Source organism: Culex quinquefasciatus, chromosome 2, assembly GCF_015732765.1.
Source record: "Culex quinquefasciatus strain JHB chromosome 2, VPISU_Cqui_1.0_pri_paternal, whole genome shotgun sequence".
NCBI classification, from domain to species: Eukaryota; Metazoa; Arthropoda; class Insecta; order Diptera; family Culicidae; genus Culex; species Culex quinquefasciatus.
Window position 1 is genome coordinate 155175486 of NC_051862.1, and position 20517 is coordinate 155196002.

General features: G+C 35.6%; 1 protein-coding gene across 4 annotated transcripts in view; it reads right to left on the reverse strand.

Annotated features, from left to right (window-relative positions):
* The window catches only part of LOC6038718 (protein madd-4), a 423565-nt gene that overhangs the window by 23074 nt on the left and 379974 nt on the right, over positions 1-20517 (reverse strand). For 3 of the 4 annotated variants that reach the window (XM_038258278.1, XM_038258276.1, XM_038258275.1), the window contains exons 8-15: positions 19179-19308; positions 18918-19116; positions 13662-14032; positions 6631-6846; positions 6111-6572; positions 5459-6046; positions 587-683; positions 74-199 (exon numbers count right to left, since the gene is read on the reverse strand). In XM_038258278.1, coding sequence (XP_038114206.1) covers positions 74-199; positions 587-683; positions 5459-6046; positions 6111-6572; positions 6631-6846; positions 13662-14032; positions 18918-19116; positions 19179-19308 — 2189 coding nt within the window. The remainder of the gene's footprint in view (positions 1-73; positions 200-586; positions 684-5458; positions 6047-6110; positions 6573-6630; positions 6847-13661; positions 14033-18917; positions 19117-19178; positions 19309-20517) is intronic. The other variant, XM_038258279.1, reaches the window with a different exon arrangement.

A 20517-nucleotide genomic window follows, 5' to 3' on the forward strand; every position in this document is an offset into this window, starting at 1 on the left:
AAAAAAATGCGCGAAATATTTTCCAGAGTGTAAGAGAAGGGGCTGGCAGCACGGCGTAACCTGCCCATCTCACCTGCAGGCTGGCCAGCAGGTGCTGGAAGTGGGGCATCGGGAGCGTCCGGGTGCCGGAACTGGCCGCGGCCACCGCATCCGACGCCACCGTACTGTCCGACACGGTCATCTGGGACCGCATGAGCTCCTAGCGCGGGTTTTGGAAATTTTGCGAGGGTGCGTATGTTTTTTTTATCGTTTGCCAATCCATGGGTTGGGGGGTGCAAATCCGGTACCGGAATAAGGGTTTCGGTTTTTTTTTTGGTTGGAATTAGTAGGTCGTCACAAGCCAGGCGTGGTAGTACCGATTCCGGGATTACGGGACAGAGCGTGGCGCAGAGGGTTGAAGAAGAGAAAGGAGTTTTTTTTGTTTCGGTTTAAATTTTGAAGTGGAAAAGAAAGGAAATAGTTGATTAGTTACGGTATTAGCAGATGTTACCAGAGAGTGTTCAAGCTGTGGACTGGAAGAAGGTCAGCTGCCTAGCATTTGGTGGCAATCAAAAGAATTTGAACAGTTCTGTTTAGGATTACTTACCCCGTCTTCCATTACGCTGCTCTCGGCATTTTGGACAGTGTCCGGTGGATGTCGTTGTCGGTTTTTCCCTCGATTCCGGTCACGGTTTCTGCGGCCACTGTTAGAGGAAAAAAATTATGTTAATTTAAATTTAAATTAATAAGAAATAAAGAATTCGAAATTGTCTATTTTATCAGTACTGGTACAGTAATGTGTGTGACTCCTGACGATTCCTCAAACCTCACTTAATATTCAGTTGGCTGGCGTTTGCTTGAATTGTAACCTTTTCTAATGCAATTTTAAGCATTAGCTGGACAAGTAGTCTGCAATGTTTCCATGTAATGCGAAACTTTGAAAATCCAAAGATTTTTTTTTGTTCCTTTCAATTTTATGGCAATGTTTTGTTATAATCACATAACATCTCAAAATAACAAAATTTTTCGACCTTGCAGAAATAAGGTCGATAAAAATTGAGGTTTATGAACAACAGAAATTATTTGAAATTACAGTTAAAAATTACAGTCCAGATTCGATTATCCGAAGGCCTTGACAAAATTTCACTTCAGATAATCGAATACGGAATAAAAAAATTTCGATGTCTTATTTTTAATTGTTGAGCTTTAGAATAACCCTTAAACTACTCTAAAGTGATTCAAAATTTTTAAATCCGAGATGGCGCTCAAAATAGCGAAGATGAAATATTGGCAAAATGCATTTTTTAATTTACAGGCATGGCGTCATCCATAAAATATGTCACGCTAAAATCGGTCAAATTAACCCCCGAAAAACGACGAAGTTGACTTTAAAGCTGTCGGCCACCATTGCTAGTACCAACCACTAGTGTCTTCCTTTTATCTATACAAGGACTTCGCCGCCCTGGGCTCCTAAAAGTGTATGAAAGTATGACACGGAGCGCGGCGCCGAATACCCATATTTACACAAAGAATTTTAGAGCGCCCGCCGCGGGATTCGAACCAGCGACCTCTGGATTGTGGATCCAGTGCGCGGTCCGATTGATCCACACGGGCGGGACAATTTGATGTTCAAAGTAAGAAAAAAAATAGCGTGATCAGATTTTCCGAAGTCCCATACAAACCTTCGGATAATCGAATTTCAGAAATCGAAACTTCGGATAATCGGGGCTTCGGATAATCGAATCTAGACTGTATCTGTAAAAAATATTAAAAAAAATATAACATTTTTCTTTAAAAGTTTCTATTGAGAGGTTATTAAGCAATTCTTTACAAATTGGCATGAGATTTTAATTTTTGTATTTTTTATTTTGCTTTACAAAATATGCCAAGCTTTCTTATAAAAAAAGAAGTCGTTTTGCATATTGAAATGTTGTGAAAATGCGTTTGGAAATTGCATAAGCCTTTAAATGTTACTAAAATGGGGTCGCAGAGCTCTAATTTGATGTAAAAAATTATCAAACACGAAGAGAAAATTGTGTTCAGGCTTCGATTATCAGGTAGTTGAATTTCGAAAAATCGAAACTTCGGATTATGCAGGCTTCAGAAAATCGAATTTGAACTGCTCTCAGAAAAAAAATATTGATAATATGTGATCTTATGAAAAGAAGATATCTTGCAAAACATGTTTTTAGATGTAATTTTTTATATTGAATCAAAATGCAATCGAATAGAGATCAAAGTGCCAAAAGTTCGATACTACTATTCTAATTTGGATGTATGAGTAATTCTACTATTTTTCAAGTATTTTTTTTTTCCATTTTTATTAACAATTTAATGTGTTTTTGAATCATAAATAAATATAGTTTCCAAATTTATAGGCATTTTCAGTGAAGCAAATTTCATTTTAATTGTGAAAACACGTTCGCGCTTTTACTTCAGTTTAAAATGCAATATGAATCAATAATTTTATTTTTAAAAAAACTAGTTTTATCACATTTCAAGCAAAATTCTGACTTTTTAATAATTTAACAAAAAAATCATATTAATTTTGATAAAAAGCTTTTAAAATTAGTTAGCTGAATATAAACATCGATTTTTTTTCTTTAAAACTATTTCAAAAACCTTATTGAAGGTAAATAAAATTTGAACATCTTTATTCTGATTTAACAAGAAAAACTATGCCTATCAAAGTCACCCCGGAATGCAAAAAGGGAATTTTCAACACAATTATTTTTTTAAACACTATTGAAAAAACCTTTTTTTTTCAAAAATAGTGCATTGACCTTTCGCCTACCCCAGTTTTAAACATAATTATCTTGAGAAAAAACTTACCAATTCGAAAATATACCAAAAATAAATCGAAATTCTATCAATGTCACCACCGGTTTTCGATACTTCATGTTTACATGTTTAAGTTTCTTTAAAAATATTTTAAATTTTTGTGATGTTTCGATGTTTGGAAACTTTTTCGTTAGAATTTTTATAATTGAAAGACAATTATGTATTACAAACCAACTTTTTATGTGCATCGAACGAAAAAGCATATTAAACTTTCCCAACAATTTTTTCGATTAAATGTTGAAATATTGGCTTGTAATTTAAATTTCTATATTTTGTTCTGCCTTCCCTTCGACTGTTTGCATTGGCATTATTGTCCAGTAAATCAACGTTTTAATAAATGTCGTCAACAAAACGTTAATTGGGCTCTCAAATGTATCTTTAGATGCGTGAAATTATGTTCCTGTATTTAAAGTATTGATTTTTGACATTTACAATACATAGCTGAATGCACTTACAGATCAGTGAAACTTTATTTTGCAGATATTAAGGTCTTGGGACCAAAAACCTACAGCTGAACCTATTTTTAAAATGATTTTCAGGATGTTTTACGTAAAATATAAAAAAAACAAATTCCGAAAAAAATGTTTCTCTAAATTCGAAGTGCAAAACAATAGCTGGCTTCTCCAACTACCTTTCAACACAACGGGTTTTGCTCAATATTTACCAGTTGTCTTGAAATTTTCAAAATACCCACTAAAATGCTCATACGCCCATTTTAAATGTTCCTCCAGATCCTTTGAACAAGCCTTTGAAGGAAAATAAATACAGTCATGCCTCGGTTTTGCACGCCTCGGTTTTGCAAGCCTCGGTTTTGCACTGCCCCGGTTTTGCACCGTTCAGCTGCCTCGGTTAAGCACGGCCCAGTGCTTAACTGAATCACAGAGCTTATGGGTTTTTGGCTATATGGGAGACATTGGCTTTAATCGTATGAAAAATCATGCAAACATCAAAAAATTATAGTGTTTTGGAATCGGGATGATGTCAGCTATCCATTAAAATTATTATAAAATTTTCACAAAAATACGTATTTTTCTTGTATTTTGAAAATGCGCTTTTTTCTCTAAAGAATCCATTAATATATTGTTATTGCAATATGGGTATCAAATGATCAGGGTTTTTCATATATTTTGGATATAATAAAAACATTTTTAGAAAATACTCAAAATTTTCACGAAACTACGTTTTTTCGAAAAAATACACCAAATTTCAATTTTTACAATATGGGTATTAAACGATCGGGATTTTTTCATACATTTCGAATGTAATAACAATATTTTTAGAAAATACTGAAAATTTTCACAAAACTACGTATATTCGAAAAAACGACTCTAAATTTTCGTTTTTACAATGTGGGTATCAGACGATCGGGATTTTTTCATACATTTCGAATGTAATAACAATATTTTTTGAAAATACTCAAAATTTTCACAAAACTACGTGTTTTTGAAAAACTTCTCAAAATTTTAGTTTTTACAATGTGGGTATCAAACGATCGGGATTTTTTCATACATTTCATCAACATTTTTTTTCTAAATACTCAAAATTTTTACAAAACTACGTATTTTTGTAAAACTTTTAAAAATTTCAGTTTTTACAATATGGGTATCAAATAATCAATTTTTTTTTCAAAAATACGTAGTTTTGTGAAAATTTTGAGTATTTTCATTTTTTTAATAGCTTTCGAAATGTATGAAAAAATCCCGATCGTTTGATACCCACATTGTAAAAACGGAAATTTTTAGTATTTTTTTCGAAAATACGTAGTTTTGTGAAAATTTTGAGTATTCTCAAAAAATGTTGTTATTACATTCGAAATGTATGAAAAAATCCCGATCGTTTGATACCCACATTGTAAAAACGGAAATTCTGAGTATTTTATTCGAAAATACGTAGTTTTGTGAAATTTTTTAGTATTTTCTAAAAATGTTGTTATTACATTCGAAATGTATGAAAAAAATCCCGATCGTTTTATACCCATATTGCAAAATTTTAAATTTTGAGTATTTTTATCGAAAAGACGTAGTTTTGTGAAAATTTTGAGTATTTTCTAAATATGTTGTTATTATATCCAAAATGTATGAAAAAACCTGATCTTTTGATACCCATATTGCAATAACAATCTATTTTTGGTTTCTTTAGAGAAAAAAAAATGCATTTTCAAAATATAGGAAAAATACGTATTTTTGTGAAAATTTTCATGAAATAATAATTTTAATGAATAGCTGACATCATCCCGATTCCAAAACACTATAATTGTTTGATGTTTGCATGATTTTTCGTACGATTAAAGCCAATGTCTCCCATATAGCCAAAATCCCATAAGCTCTGTGCCTCGGTTTTGCATCCCCCATATGCGGTGCTAAACCGAGACATGACTGTATCGGATTTCGGTATATCAATCGATCACAAAGCACCATGCGTCTCCAGAAAAAATTACGGGGAATTCAATTCGATGGGAAAGCACGGTACTTTCAGCTCAATTTGTTATGCCGATAAGTTTTTCAAAATATTTTTCTGCCATACCGTGAATAGTCAATCAAAAAAATTCACGTGCGAAAAGAGTATCTTATAATAATAACAGTATCTTATAATAATTTTCAAAAAAGGCATTTATCAGTTTCAGTCAGGAGAAACTTACCCCTTTTCATCCCCTCCATTTTGGTTCGCCACATACGAGTGATCCCGCAACGCATTGGAATCCCCTCCCTCGCGATGCTTCCCATCTCCGTCGCCCTGGTTCTGCTCGGCCACGCCCGGCTTAGGCTTCACCGACAGCCGCAGATCCGCGTGACTCAGCCCGGCATGGCAGGTGTAAACGCCTGCCTCGCGGAACGTCACATCCAAAATTCTCAACGCGCCCTTCTTCGATATCTTGATCTTCTTGGACTTGAGCAGCGGCGTCTGGTCCTTGGCCCACCGGATTTTGGTCCGGTTGAACCGCTTGACGGGGCACTTGATTTTGATTTGCGTCCCAAAGAACACCGTTGCTGCGCCGCCTATTTTCAGCGTGATTTTGTTCTTCTTGGGGTCGTGCTGGATGAAGGTCGAGTTGGTGCCGGCGATCGGGGGCTTCTGGTCTTCCGGGGCGCACGCCTTGCTGTTGCAGGGCTTCTTGTCCGGGGGTTTGTTGCTGGGGCACATCGATGCCGGCCGTTCGACCTTGTGTTCCTGGGCCATGATCTGCTTGCACTCGACGCGACGCTCCTTGAGACCACCGCCACAGGGTCTGGAAGGATGGAAGGAATGGTAAGTGGTTTTTTTTGTGTATAGGTTCGTAGTAGAATATTCACTTCGAACACTTGCTCCACTCGGAAACTTCCCACCGTACGGGACAGTCAATGATGTTGCAGTACTGCCGATCAGGCTGGGGCTTCGTGGTGCACATGCTGTTCGGTACGATCATGGTGTTTTCCCCGCCACGGGTAACCTCGTGGATGCAGGTCACTTCACGCGTCTGGATTCCGAACCCACAGGACTTCGAGCACGGTGTAAACTCCGAGTAGTTCCACCGAGGTGGACACGGAATGTCATTACAGGTTCGTATCCGCGCCTCCGGTTTCGTTTCCGGCGAGCACAGGAACGGGGACACGATCTTGCCGGTATCGTCACGGATGCAGTTGATGATCAGCTCTTCGACTCCGCCCAGGCAGGACGCACTACAGCTGGTGTAGCCTTCCTCTCGCCAGGAGTACGTTTTGCCAGGAACTGCTGCCTGCACCTTGATTCCGTCCAGATTTTGCCGGTTGCCATCCCTGAAATAAGATCAACCCATTAGTACCCCAAATAACCAAATTTTACGCCCGATCATACTTTAGGTACGACTCCTCGAAGTTGTGCGAGTACGAGCACGGCTCCATCACGCACCGTTCGACCTCGTCCAGCGGTTTGTACGCGTGGCACAGCGAGTCGTTCAGGATGGCAACGCGCTTGGAGAACTCGAGGAAGATCTTGCAGCGGAACGGCTTCCGCCGGATGCCCTCGCCGCACGTCACGCTGCACGGGGACCACTCTGTGTCCTGGATGAAACTGTTCAAAGAAGAAAGTAAGACAAAAAATCCTTATTTAGCAACAGGTGTACAAAGGTTAGTGTTCAGGGTGGTCACTTTAAAACGATATCATACAAACAGAAATGTACGTAACCCCTTAAGGGATCCCTAAACGCCACAAGTGGTACGTCCCCCAAGGGAAAATCTTCTTTAGGACAAAAAGAGCATAAATCACGGAACCAATTGAGGCAACAGCGGCTGCTGTTGGTGTCTGGTGTCTGGACCAAAGTGACCTTCTGTCGGCAGATGGCTCATTTAATTATCGTGATAATGAGCTTGTTGTTGATGGTTATGACCGCGAGCGCGGGTGGTGACGAGCGTTGCAAATAGCCCAAGGCCAACACTCCCCCAGAGGGATCGCGGCCCGATTCCGTATGTGAAATGGTAATTAGAGAAGTGATTGAGTTATGTGATGCGTCCCCAGAGGGGAGTGACGATAGAAGAATAATAATCGCTGTGGTTTGGACGTGGCCGCGGGTGTGCCACGCGAAAAACGGATTAGCACTAATTCTGATTGATTAATATCGGGCAAGCTGCAAAGGTGGTGGGTGAGTTTGACTAGTATTTAAATAGTTTAAAAGATAAATATTGAAATTTTAGTTTATGTGAAACGTTTGTTTGCTCGATTGAATATTATTTGCCGATAAGTGTAAAACTCAAAAACAGTATCAAAAATTATTATTTTTTCAAAGAAATTGCTGAAAATTAGAATTGTTGACATGGTTTACCTGCATAAATTAATAATATTTTTGTTGAGTTTTGTTTTTATTTGAATGAACCTTGGTTTTCTGTGCTGTTCTCAACATTCTGCCTAATAAAATCTTTCAAAGAAGCCATTTTGCATCATTATTTCGTCCATACAGGTCTCCAATCGCTTGTGGTAGCTGATCATACAAAAAGGCTTTTAAAATAATCAAAAATCTGTATCTTGAGAAAGAATTTTATGATCAATCAATCTTTTGAGCTATAACATAAGTTTGTTAAAATTAATTAGGTAGTGTTTTTTAAAAAAACACGATATTTATAAAACGTCGACAAAAGTCTATTTTTTTCGTTTTTTTCATGTTTTTATGTTCAGATGTTAAATCAAATTTACAATAAATGGAACTTTACACAAATTTTGATTAATTAAAAAAAAATGCTAAAATCTAACTAAGATGGAACAAAACTGAGAGCATTTTTTCCAAAAGTTCAGAAAAAACCTAAAAAATTAGAATTTTGTATATAAAAAAGCATCAACTTTTTTAAAGACGAAAACTCAACATATATGCATTCGATTTTTGATGACGAAAATGAATGTATCATAAACTTTTAGATCATTTAAAAAAATATTTTCACAATTTTCAAATCTACTCCAACATTAGAAAAGGCTAAAAAATACTTCTTTTCGACTTATATATTTTCAACGATGAAAGTATTTTGTTGAAACTTGAAACTTATAAAAAAAATTGATGAAATTTATACAAATTACTTTTTTTTAATCATGAAAATGAACTCTGAAGGCAGTTTTTATCGTCTGAATGAGAATTAAATGCAGATTTTTTTTTTAGAAAGTCACTTTTTATTTTAAGAAACTTGGTTTTTCCTCGATTATTTTGAACCAAAATTGATACTTTTTTGATAATTGTTTACACTGAAATAAAAAAAATTATCAAATTCCTATACTCTAGGAATTTTGCCACTTTTCCTTATTTAGTAATCGGGTGTTTTGGATTACTTAATAAGGAAAGGAGGCTTAATTCCTAGAATTTAGGAATTAGGTACTTTTTTTCAGTGTAGACAGTTCTCTGCAATGTGATTTTTTTTCGAAAGTTCAGAAAAAATCCTACAATTTCTTCGATGAAACTTTGAAGATTGGGCCACTGGTTGCTGAGATGAAGCGGATAAAAGAAAAAGAAACAGGAAAATTATTAAATTGTTTAACACTCTCCCAAATAACCCTCCATTTTCTAATGTCGATATCTCAGCAACTAATATATCATATTTTAACATTGAGAATTGGGCCAATGTTTCAGGAATGGACAGTCATGGACACAATGGTGGGTCTCGTGGCGCAGGGGTAGCGGCTTCGGCTGCCGATCCCGATGATGCTATGAGACGCGGGTTCGATTCCCGCCTTATCCACTGAGCTTCTATCGGATGGTGAAGTAAAACGTCGGTCCCGGTTTCTCCTGTCTCGTCAGAGGCGCTGGAGCAGAAATCCCACGTTAGAGGAAGGCCATGCCCCGGGGGGCGTAGTGCCAATAGTTTCGTTTCGTTTTTCGGACACAATTTAAGAAAATTAAAAAAACTGAAATTTTTCGGACAAAATTTAACTTTGAATGGCTTTATTTTGAAAACGGTGCACTTAAAAACAAAATTGTAACGTACTTTTCGAATGCAAATTCAATTTTACATAAAAAATGAGGTCAACAAATGTTAAGAACAAGATTTCAATTTTTACAAAAAACACTATTTATAAAAAAAAAATCATAACTTGTCGGCCAAGTTTTGTTCCATGCTTTCAAATTAATTAAAAGAAGCAGGGTTTTGTCCCCTAAAAATTAAAAAAAAATCAAAAATTTAAAAAATCTGATTTTGGGAAATTGAATTGTTATTTTTTTCCGCGTACCTATTTTTTTTCTGAATAGTCCTCATCATACTTACAACTTTGTCCAAGAACCCAAATCAATCAAAAATTTCCTTGAAAAGTTACAGATTTTCGAATATTTACATACCATTTTTGTATTAACAGCTGCCAAAATTGTATCGAGATTTGTATGGGTGAACCAGTGACACAAAATGGCTTCTTTTTTTAAATTTTATTAAAGAGATTTTACACTGGTGTGCATTCGTCTCTTGGGGTAAGATAAACGTTTCTTATTTTCTACACTTTTGTTTTGTTTTTGGTCACAGAAAAAGTATCCACAAAGTTTTATCCAATTTAAAATTACAAAATTATTTAAAAAAATCTCATTCTTGAAAGAAATGCTCAACTGACAATTGCTTTTTTGCGGTCCAAAATGCAAAACATCAATTTTTCAAATATCTTCAAAACAAAAAAAAAAAAGGTCAACATTGTTAAACAACGTCACCCTTCATTGACACTCCACCTTGAGGCTCCAACTGTTGCTCCCTCACTACGTCATACAAAACAGATTCCTTGCTAAGCTTCGATTGATGGCATTTTTTTTGTGTGTGCCGTGCGCTCAACATTTGACCAGCCTTCCCCATCTGCCTTGCCCTCACGTGTGTCCTTGTCGTTTGTTTTTTTGAGTACTACCACTTCTGTTCTACCTTATGGTTCTTCCTCGTATCCTAGAAGACAAAAAAAAAACTCAGGAAAAAATCAAAAGCAAAAAACTCCAAAATTGCCCCCCTCCCAGTGTCTACGACAACGAACAAGACGATGATGATGATGATGAGGATATCACTCAAATATGTGTGCATGTGAGTACTTTTCCTTGTGCTCCCCTGGGTATTTGTATGTCTGTTTGTGTGTGTGTTGGCCTCGTTACCGTTGTCTAGATCGTTGTTGAAAGATAGAAAAGTTGGGCTCCGTTTTCGAGCGCCTTGCACCGACTTCCTTTTGTTCCTCTCTCCCTGAAATCTATTTCCTGCGGTGATGCACTGCATTCGCAATCAATCAAAAATTGTGCTTTGCTTGTCAACGATGAAAGCACAACATGACTTGAGAGATGGAGATTCTTCCACGAAAAATGGTCAGCACAAGGACTATTGATTTTGGAGCATTTATGCACTTGTCGTGTTTCTCGTGAAATTGATTTGGAAATTTGATTGCTCAAAATGTAATGTAAAGGACGGTTTGTTCAAAAGTTTTTAGCTTCTCGTTTATGGTCCATTTTCATTCACGTCAATTTGTCGATGATTGTGATCAATTCCATTACTGTTGAGCAATGCTTTTGAGTTATGTAATTGTAATCCTAGTTCTCCCGATCAAAACCTGTAAAAAATCTCTAAATTTCATAGAATATAGGAAAACTTTCTCGAAGAAAAAGAAAACAGTGCTATGAAAGGTTTTAGGCAATGTTGTAGGCTATGATTGGGACTTTTCAGTAAAAAGTGGTACACGGAAACAATCACGGCTTTTTTTATTGTCCTTTTTATCACGGTAATTCAAAATTGACAAACATATTTTAAAGGACCAAAACATATTTTAAAGGAGCCAACTTGTTAGACTAACCGGCTCCGTGGCTTAATGGTCACGGCTTCTGCCTCACAAGCAGAAGGTTCAGGGATCAAATCCCGGTCGGTACCTTTGAAATTTGGAATCAGGAATTGAACTTTGAATATGAACAAAAACGAAACTGAATAAGGTGAGATTCGAACTCACACCTTTGGATTGATGGTCTGGGACTCTAACCAGTCGGCCATCTGAAGGTTATAAAACATGTTGTTATTCTTCTCATATTAAATACGCTCTGATCCCTGATTTGCCTGAAGGGATTGGGAGTCTTAAGATAGATCAAGGATCCGTCTGGTGCTTGCTTCTATGTTAAGGCGGGGCCGGAAAATGCCCAATGATCTCGGAATTGGGCCGCTAGGATCTCTGCCATTCTGAAATGGGTCGTTGGAAGCAGCGCGAGCACAGAAAAAAAAAATGATGGTAATATTCATCAGGAAATGGTGACAGATTTTGTGGCAAAATAAATGATAAATTTTACCCCAGAAAATGATGAATTTTCATCAGTTTTTGATGAATATTCATCAGGTTCACATTTTTACACATTTTTTATGTAATATTACACAAATAAAGAGGTAATATTCAACCTACCAAATTTAAAACATTCCAAAATTCAACTTTTTTTTTCTGTGGGGGCTGTCACCACCTAATACCCGGGACTGAGATAAGCTGTATCAGAAAATTGAGTTTTTGTAAAAAATATATAAAACCCGGCATTTTTTTCAATAGTCCGCATCAATACCTACAACTTCGTTGAAGATTTCAAATCGATCAGAAAATTCCTTTAAAAGATATAGATCTCCAAATATTTACATACTTTTTATGTATGGAAATTCGCCAACATTGTTCGGAGACTTGTATTAACCAATGACACAAAATGGCTACTTTGGTCATAGGAAAGAGTTTCAATATGTTTGAGTCATTGGAATCCATTGCTGGTTATGGAGGAGAATTGCCCATATTGCTCATCATAAGGGCTAATGATTTTCCGCGATTTCACGGATTTGCCCCTGGCCGTAAAAATTAGTACATACCGTGAAATTTTAAATTATTATTAAAAAAATGTGTTTTTTTTTTTAATCGTACGCTTTACAAGTTTCCAAATATTGAAAAAAATGCAAGGCAAATTGAGAACAGATTTGTCAAAAATTTTGTTCATTACAATATTCTGCGATGTATAGATAATTCATTGAAAATTTCCAGCAACAGAAAATTATTCAAAACTACCGTAAAAGAAAAAAAAGAGTTATATTATTTTTTTAATCCTTGTAAAATTAATTAAAATATGGTTGAGCAAGCTGCATGTTACGTGAGATGAATCAGATAAAGATTTTTTATATTTTGATTGCAAATGAAGTTTTTTCGTCAATTGGTTTCAAATACAATACATACTGAAATAGCATTTTGTATGGTAACATAATTATCTGGAATTTATTAATAAATGTTAAAAAATACTACAAATGAAATAAGCCTGACTTTTGTTTGAATGCAAAACTTCTCTTTTGCTGAAACCTATGAAAATAAACCAAAATTTGTAAAATATTTATTTTGCTGATTCTACTTTTAAGATTTGCTTCGTTTTTGAGATATTTGACCAAATCAATTTCTAAAATTTTAGTACAATTTAAAAAGGTGAATGGTAATTCAGCTTACGAAAATTATGCATAATTTCAAAAAATTGAACCTAAATCTTTTTTCGTTAATAAATATATTTTTATTTGTATCTTGAACAACTGCTAACTTTTTTTGCCACTTTGTTGTTCATAATTATACCTAAACAGAGCATTTTTATGTTTATTTCAAGCAGATTCTAGAGTACCGTGAAATCCATGGTTTCTAAAACTAACACGCCGCGTAATTTCGATTTTTTTTTTGCCGTGAAAAATCACTAGCCCTACTCATCATACATTTATATGAACAGGGGCAAACAATTATTTTGTGATAAATTGTCATCTTTTTTCAAATGATTTCAACAAACTGAACTCAAATAATTGAATTTGATGATGAAAAATTTGACGTCAAATATCACCAGCAACCAAACATTGGAAATCACTTGCTTTCATGGTTTCCAAAAAACTTCTCCAATTTTCACTGCACATTTCCGCCTCCGTGAACACTCTGCAGATACACAACCCCGAATGGCGCGCTTCTGTTTTTACGCCTGCATCATGATATCTGATTGGCCAATATTGGATTTATGCATCAGCGTCGAATGTGTGTACGTATGTATTCCTCGTCCCCGCGAGGAGTAGATAGTTGCACTCGAAAGACAGAACCAGAACTCAGCAGGAATCATCCTCCTGGCATCGTTCTCGGTGATGCTGCTGCTGCATTCGCTTTATCGCTTTTCCTTCCCGCCAGGACACATGACAAATGAGCTTTCCTGCAGCAAAGTGATTGCGGATGAAATCATAAAAAAAACTGAGAGGAAAACAGGAAAAAATGGTGAGATGCGACGTAGTGACTCCAAGAAGGTAATTTTGGGCGGGAAAAGTATGAAAAATTGACTTATAAATTTATAGAAAAACTAATTTGAGATTAAACAAATGTAAGAAGATAACATTCTACTTCATGACCACCCTAACCCAAACATCCCCCCTCGAGATACTCACGTGGCCTCGCTCGGCACCCGCTGGGACACGATTTTTTCCGCCTTGGGCAGCCGGTCCTGGCGCAGGGGTTGGGCGTAGTACGGCTGATCGTTGTAGGTCATTAGCGTGGGATCGCGTTGCTCCTGTTGCTCGTGGGGTGGCAACTTTTCCTTCCCCCCGGAGTCCGATCCAGAATCGGCGGATCTGCTGCTGGCCGGAGCTACTGCCGAGGAGGAGGAGGAGGAAGAATCCCCGGTGCAACCGATTCCGGTCGTGCACTGTTGGCCGGAAGCGGGTTTGCTCTTCGGATCGCACTGGTTGCTGTAGTGGCCACTCGAGTCCATGCACTCGACGCTGCGAATCTGGATGCCGCCGCCGCACGATACCGAGCACTAGGGGTTTTTTTTTGGGGGAGGAAACATTGAAGAAGCAATTAAAAATGGTTGAATAATTTGGAAATGAAACTGTTGAACTACATATTCCACCTAAAAAAAATCGACTTGTAGAAAAATGGAACATCAACAGCCAAGTACATATCTCGAGTTTTTTTTTATTGTTTTGTTCCATTACAGAAAATAAGATATGTTTAAAAACTAATGATTAATAAAAGTAAAGTTGATCCAGGTCTACTATAGGAAAAGGGGGTCCATAACAGGCAATCAAAACATTATTTTCGAATGGCTATTTCTCTGCATGAAAGCATTTAATCGATGAAAAAATAGTTAGAATTGTTCAAGGACATCAGTTTTCATTGCTCTATAAGGGTTATGAAATAGAGCTTGAAACATTGAAAACTTTTGAAAAATGCTCGTCGGCTCTACTAGAGTGTCCACTACTAGTTAAAATACCCTAAACAGAGCCCCTTTTTTTGTTAGTTTTTTTTAATCATTTACGTTTTTTTACTTTTTATGAATTGAATTATTATTTTTGAGTTTCTTCAATTAATTTTATATATTTTCAGACACTAATTGATTGAAAACCTAATGATTCTGCACACTTGTTTTGCTAACAGAAGTCAATAGAAAATGGGGGTTTACGATCCAAATTCAAACATGTGTTTTTCAAGACAAAATTCGAAAAATGCAGAGTCTATTTTTAATGTCTGGTAAAGTTTTGTTTTGGACAGGAGATTTTTTAACAATAGTTTTGGAAATAGAAAAAAAAATAATTTAAATTTCAGAGGTACATTATGAGTCGCAAGATAATTATATTTAATTGAGAAAAACTTATTGGATTGACAATATAAGAAAAAAATTAAGGGTACTCAGTCTTTAATGTTAGTCTATGATTAACTAAAAAAAATATGTATCGATATTGCACTTTGTCGATCTATTATGAGAAGCCAGAAAGCACACTTTCACGCGCAGCGTAAAACGCGCAAGCGTAAATGTGCTGGCGTTTATGCTTCGGCTTGACGACTTGTCGATCTTTCGAGCCGAGAACGAGCCGGGACTTCGAATTTGATGTTCAGTATATGATTCTGTATAAAACCAAAAATTTAATAGGAAAAATAGGGTAAAAATAATACGAAAAACACTAATATGGTTATATCTCTGGAAAAACATTTTGGAAAAGCTTAAAATTTTGGGCCCAAGCAGTTTATGGCGCATGTTTTGAATGGCTTTTTGTTTGCAACTGAATTCTTTTAATTTAATGTTATCTGTAAAATAATCCAAAAAATATCTCTAAAAATGACTTTGACCTCATTTTTGGTTGAAAATTGTGAATCGAAAAATAAAATGTTCGTCTCCGACCCCATGGCTACAAATCTGAAATATAAAAATTGTGGGTTTTACGAGTGGTTTTACAATGATGCAAGACATCGCACAAGTATTTACGAAAAAGAGCTCTCAAAAATCAGGCTTTGAGTTCCGGGTTTCGGGCTAAAATTCAATCGAAAGAGCGCATCTAAACCTTCAAATTAGTAATAGGATTTTTTTCCGGGACGATTCCCCGCCGTGCACGTTTTTTTTAAAGATTTCTGAGAAAATCGTTTTCCCAAAAGCAAACCTAAAACTTTTCTTTTGTAAGAAAGGCAAAAAATATATAATACAAGCCTTACCCGACAAACTTCGTTCTGCCATTTTTCGCTTGTTGACGTTTTTTGCTTATTCAGCCTCCTGTGATCAAAATATGATTTTACGTAACTTTCTGCATACAATTTGCCGATGCTCCGGAATCGTTTCCAGAGTGGCCAAATTGTCAATTAGCTAGCGTAAGAACCTTCCTTGGGCTTATACAAACCCAACGCAGCAAAAAGCAACTCGATCCGAAGCTCCGTATTGAACTGATTCGCGTTCGAACAAAACCGTCGAAATTTTTTATATATATAGATAACAAAAATAATGATATTATCAAGCGTCACATAAACACATGTTTAAGAAAGTGAATCACTCATTAATTAACACTGGAACGCCCAACGCATGTCCAACTTACACGGACGCCCAAGCCTCTCAAAAAAGGTGGAACGGCAACTTCAACTCGCTGGTTCTCGGGCAATATTCAACCAATCGGGACGATTCTTGTTTCCTGTGATTTGTAAGAATGTCTAGATGATCCTAAAATTTTGCAGAACTTGATTTGAACAAATCTGTAATTTTTGCGACCGATAACATCGTTCCACCTTTTTTTAAAACAACTGCCTCCGCGGAATTTCTGGCGAATTTTTTTTTAAACGCGAAAAAAAAAGTTGGAACGATGTTTTTGATCGCAAAAATTACAGATTTAATCAAATTAAGTTCTGCCAAGATCTAGAATCATCTAGACATCCTAACAAATCACTGGAAAGGAGAATCATCTTGATTGGTTGAGTTATGCCCGAGAACCAGCGAGTTGAAGTTACCGTTCCAACTTTTTTGGAGCCTTGGGCGTTGGAATGTTAAAATATTCTGATCCTTTAAAAAAATCAAGACTGACAAGTGCGTCATATTGTAAATTAGAATGATTTTAAATTTTTTCTTTATTTTAAAATATGTCTTCTTGCAATTTTGTTGTGAAACCAATCACTTTTCCTGTCTTTCTGTAACAACGAAATAACCTACTTTTCTCTACCAAAAATAGCAGAATCGAATAGAAATATTTAAAAAAAAACAAATGTTGAAAAGTTGAACTTTTCAGCACTGAATTGGATGCTGAAAATTTGTACGTTTCAGCACTTGTTTTGAAAACAATACTTTTCAACATTGTTTTGATTTAAATGGCGGGTTGACTAAATACATGGTCATTTGACTTACAATTCCTTTTAAAGGGTGTTTTTCGGAATTACAAAAAGTGTCGCAAAAAGAGCTGGTTGAAAATCTTGATTTTTCATCACCCGTCTTATAGATAAATGTACGCTTCGTGCTAAAAAACTGCTTATCGCAACTTGTTGCATAAACTACTATTTCAAAATGATCCCAAAAATTCAATAATGAATAATAAATAATAGTATACTTCTCGTAAGTTTTAAAAAAATCTATGTTTTGACGAAAGCTTGTTTTTCTGCCATATTTTAAATCGAGCCTAACATGATGAAACTAAGCATGATTTTCGATGCTACAAAAAACATTTCAAATTATTTTCAGTTGATAACCTATTTATCCATAAACATATTGAAGATGTTTTAAAAAATAGGGATAGGGAGGGTCACAACATTTTAAAACCTATTTACATAATTTAACAACAATATTTGCAAAGGCCTTAATTTTTATTCTTAAATTGTGCTCATTTAGAAAAGACCCATAATACTTTTGGTTTGCAAATTCTTTGTTTTAAACAGATAATAAAAAAAGGTTGAAATTGTCTTTTTTTTTGTTCAAAAAATAATATTTCTTCAAAAATTCAACACCTGGAAGCCAAATGCTTGGTCACACTGGCTTAAAATAAACTTTTTTGATCCCCTAAAACATGCTTTTTGGTCCCCTGAAAAATTAAAAATTTAAGAATAATGATCTCGTGATTTTTTTGAAATGATATTATTTTATTAAGCATGGATTATTTTCTTGAGCGCGTCACATTTTTTTCTTCTGGATAGTCCTTACGAAAACCTTTAATATTACCAATGACACCAAATGTATCTGAGATCTTCATCCCAAGATACAATTTTTTTTAAATTAACATACCCTTTTTGTTCTTGTATGGACAAATCAATGATACAAAAGGGCTCTTTCGGTTATAGGGATGCCCCTGGAAAATCTTAATTAAATGAAAACAAAATAAAAATAAAACATAATTTTATTATTACTTTTTGGTAAAAAATAAAATAAAATTGTGCTTAAACATAAAAACTTTTGTTCTGTGTTGTATTTTTCATAAATTTATTTTAAAGAATTTCATGATTGATCAATGTAAATTTCTAATTAATTTTACTCTCCAAGCTGAGCACTTTTCTTCGGTAGATTGATTGTTTCAAGAGTAATTTCAATAAAAAAAATTTTTTACGCTTGCTTGGAACATTGGAATTTTATTTTGTAAAAATTTTAAGATTTTAAAACAATTTCAATTCTTTAGTATCCAGCTTCCAAAAACGACATAACAAAAAACTCTTCCAAAAAATAACATTGGAAAATGTGAATTGTTGCCTTAAGTTGTTTTTTTATGTGAGTAAACAAGGACTCCAATTCGGTGGCCGGATCCCAAAACAAGGCCAAAAACGCAGCACTTCGCCAAGCTCGTAGACTCGTAATGACATTCATAAAAATTCTTTATGACTTTATTTAAATTTCGGCCAATAAATTTATAGCCCAGCGCAGCGGTCGTCCATTTCGGGCCAGCCTCCCTCGTTGTGATGAAATAGTGGTGGGCACCTCTCCCGCAAAATAGGACGTCGGAGCGCTGCTGACTTGTACTACACTGCCAGTACCAACATCAGCAGTGCGATATGCTATCGTTTTGTTCAATCTGAATAATTTGGTGTGAATGTGGAAATTTATTGATTTATGGGATATGGATGAATGGGGAAAGACCCTGTGGCAGCCAGCAGGGGTGGACGGGGGGAAGCCCTGGCAAAAGTTTGTCCCCCGCTCGGTCCGGGGGAACTTTGTCAACGGAGGTTGGAGGTTGGTGCGTGGGAGAGAAAGTTAGGAGCAAATTAATTGCATCGGTATTTGCGCTAAATGAAGTGAAATATGTTTGCGGAAATGATGGATTGAGGGTGGAAAGCAGGGACTTTATTTCGTCCTCTTTCTCTCTCTGTTGGTTTTATGTAATTGAATGAAAATTATGACCTAAGTCAACTTCGTTTGGAATGGTAAAAGGTAAATTCTGAAATAAAAAAATCTATTTTTCCCCTCAACTCACCCCGCTCCACTCGCCCACGATCCACTTGGGGCACTCCTGCACGTTGCACGCCTCCTGGCTTTTGGGTCGCACGCCCCGGCACGCCTCGTCCGGGACTTTATTTTTGGACCCGTTGCTCTCCTCGGCACACACCACGACCCGGTCGCGGATGCCGCCGCCGCAGGACTTCGAGCAGGGCCGCCAATCGTCGGTTACCCATCTGCGGGGGAAAAAAACGGGTAAATTTGGCTGAACTAAAAACTAAAGCTAGGAATAACTCACTTTGGTGGGCAGAGGTGCGTGTTGCACTGGACCACGGTGGGTTCCGGTCGGGAGGAGGCGTTGCACAGGGACTCCTCGACGTCCACTCCGGTGACCCGATTGCGGCAGGTTGGCATTGCCATTTTGTATCCTGATGATGAAAAAAATTAATTTTAAAGTTAATTTATTTTTGTTTTTCGTAAAAAAATATGACCGGAAGTTCGGATTGGACTTTTTGTCTTTTTGTCTTTCTATCTTTATGTCTTTTTGTCTTTTTGTCTTTTTGTCTTTTTGTCTTTTTGTCTTTTTGTCTTTTTGTCTTTTTGTCTTTTTGTCTTTTTGTCTTTTTGTCTTTTTGTCTTTTTGTCTTTTTGTCTTTTTGTCTTTTTGTCTTTTTGTCTTTTTGTCTTTTTGTCTTTTTGTCTTTTTGTCTTTTTGTCTTTTTGTCTTTTTGTCTTTTTGTCTTTTTGTCTTTTTGTCTTTTTGTCTTTTTGTCTTTTTGTCTTTTTGTCTTTTTGTCTTTTTGTCTTTTTGTCTTTTTGTCTTTTTGTCTTTTTGTCTTTTTGTCTTTTTGTCTTTTTGTCTTTTGTCTTTTTGTCTTTTTGTCTTTTTGTCTTTTTGTCTTTTTGTCTTTTTGTCTTTTTGTCTTTTTGTCTTTTTGTCTTTTTGTCTTTTTGTCTTTTTGTCTTTTTGTCTTTTTGTCTTTTTGTCTTTTTGTCTTTTTGTCTTTTTGTCTTTTTGTCTTTTTGTCTTTTTGTCTTTTTGTCTTTTTGTCTTTTTGTCTTTTTGTCTTTTTGTCTTTTTGTCTTTTTGTCTTTTTGTCTTTTTGTCTTTTTGTCTTTTTGTCTTTTTGTCTTTTTGTCTTTTTGTCTTTTTGTCTTTTTGTCTTTTTGTCTTTTTGTCTTTTTGTCTTTTTGTCTTTTTGTCTTTTTGTCTTTTTGTCTTTTTGTCTTTTTGTCTTTTTGTCTTTTTGTCTTTTTGTCTTTTTGTCTTTTTGTCTTTTTGTCTTTTTGTCTTTTTGTCTTTTTGTCTTTTTGTCTTTTTGTCTTTTTGTCTTTTTGTCTTTTTGTCTTTTTGTCTTTTTGTCTTTTTGTCTTTTTGTCTTTTTGTCTTTTTGTCTTTTTGTCTTTTTGTCTTTTTGTCTTTTTGTCTTTTTGTCTTTTTGTCTTTTTGTCTTTTTGTCTTTTTGTCTTTTTGTCTTTTTGTCTTTTTGTCTTTTTGTCTTTTTGTCTTTTTGTCTTTTTGTCTTTTTGTCTTTTTGTCTTTTTGTCTTTTTGTCTTTTTGTCTTTTTGTCTTTTTGTCTTTTTGTCTTTTTGTCTTTTTGTCTTTTTGTCTTTTTGTCTTTTTGTCTTTTTGTCT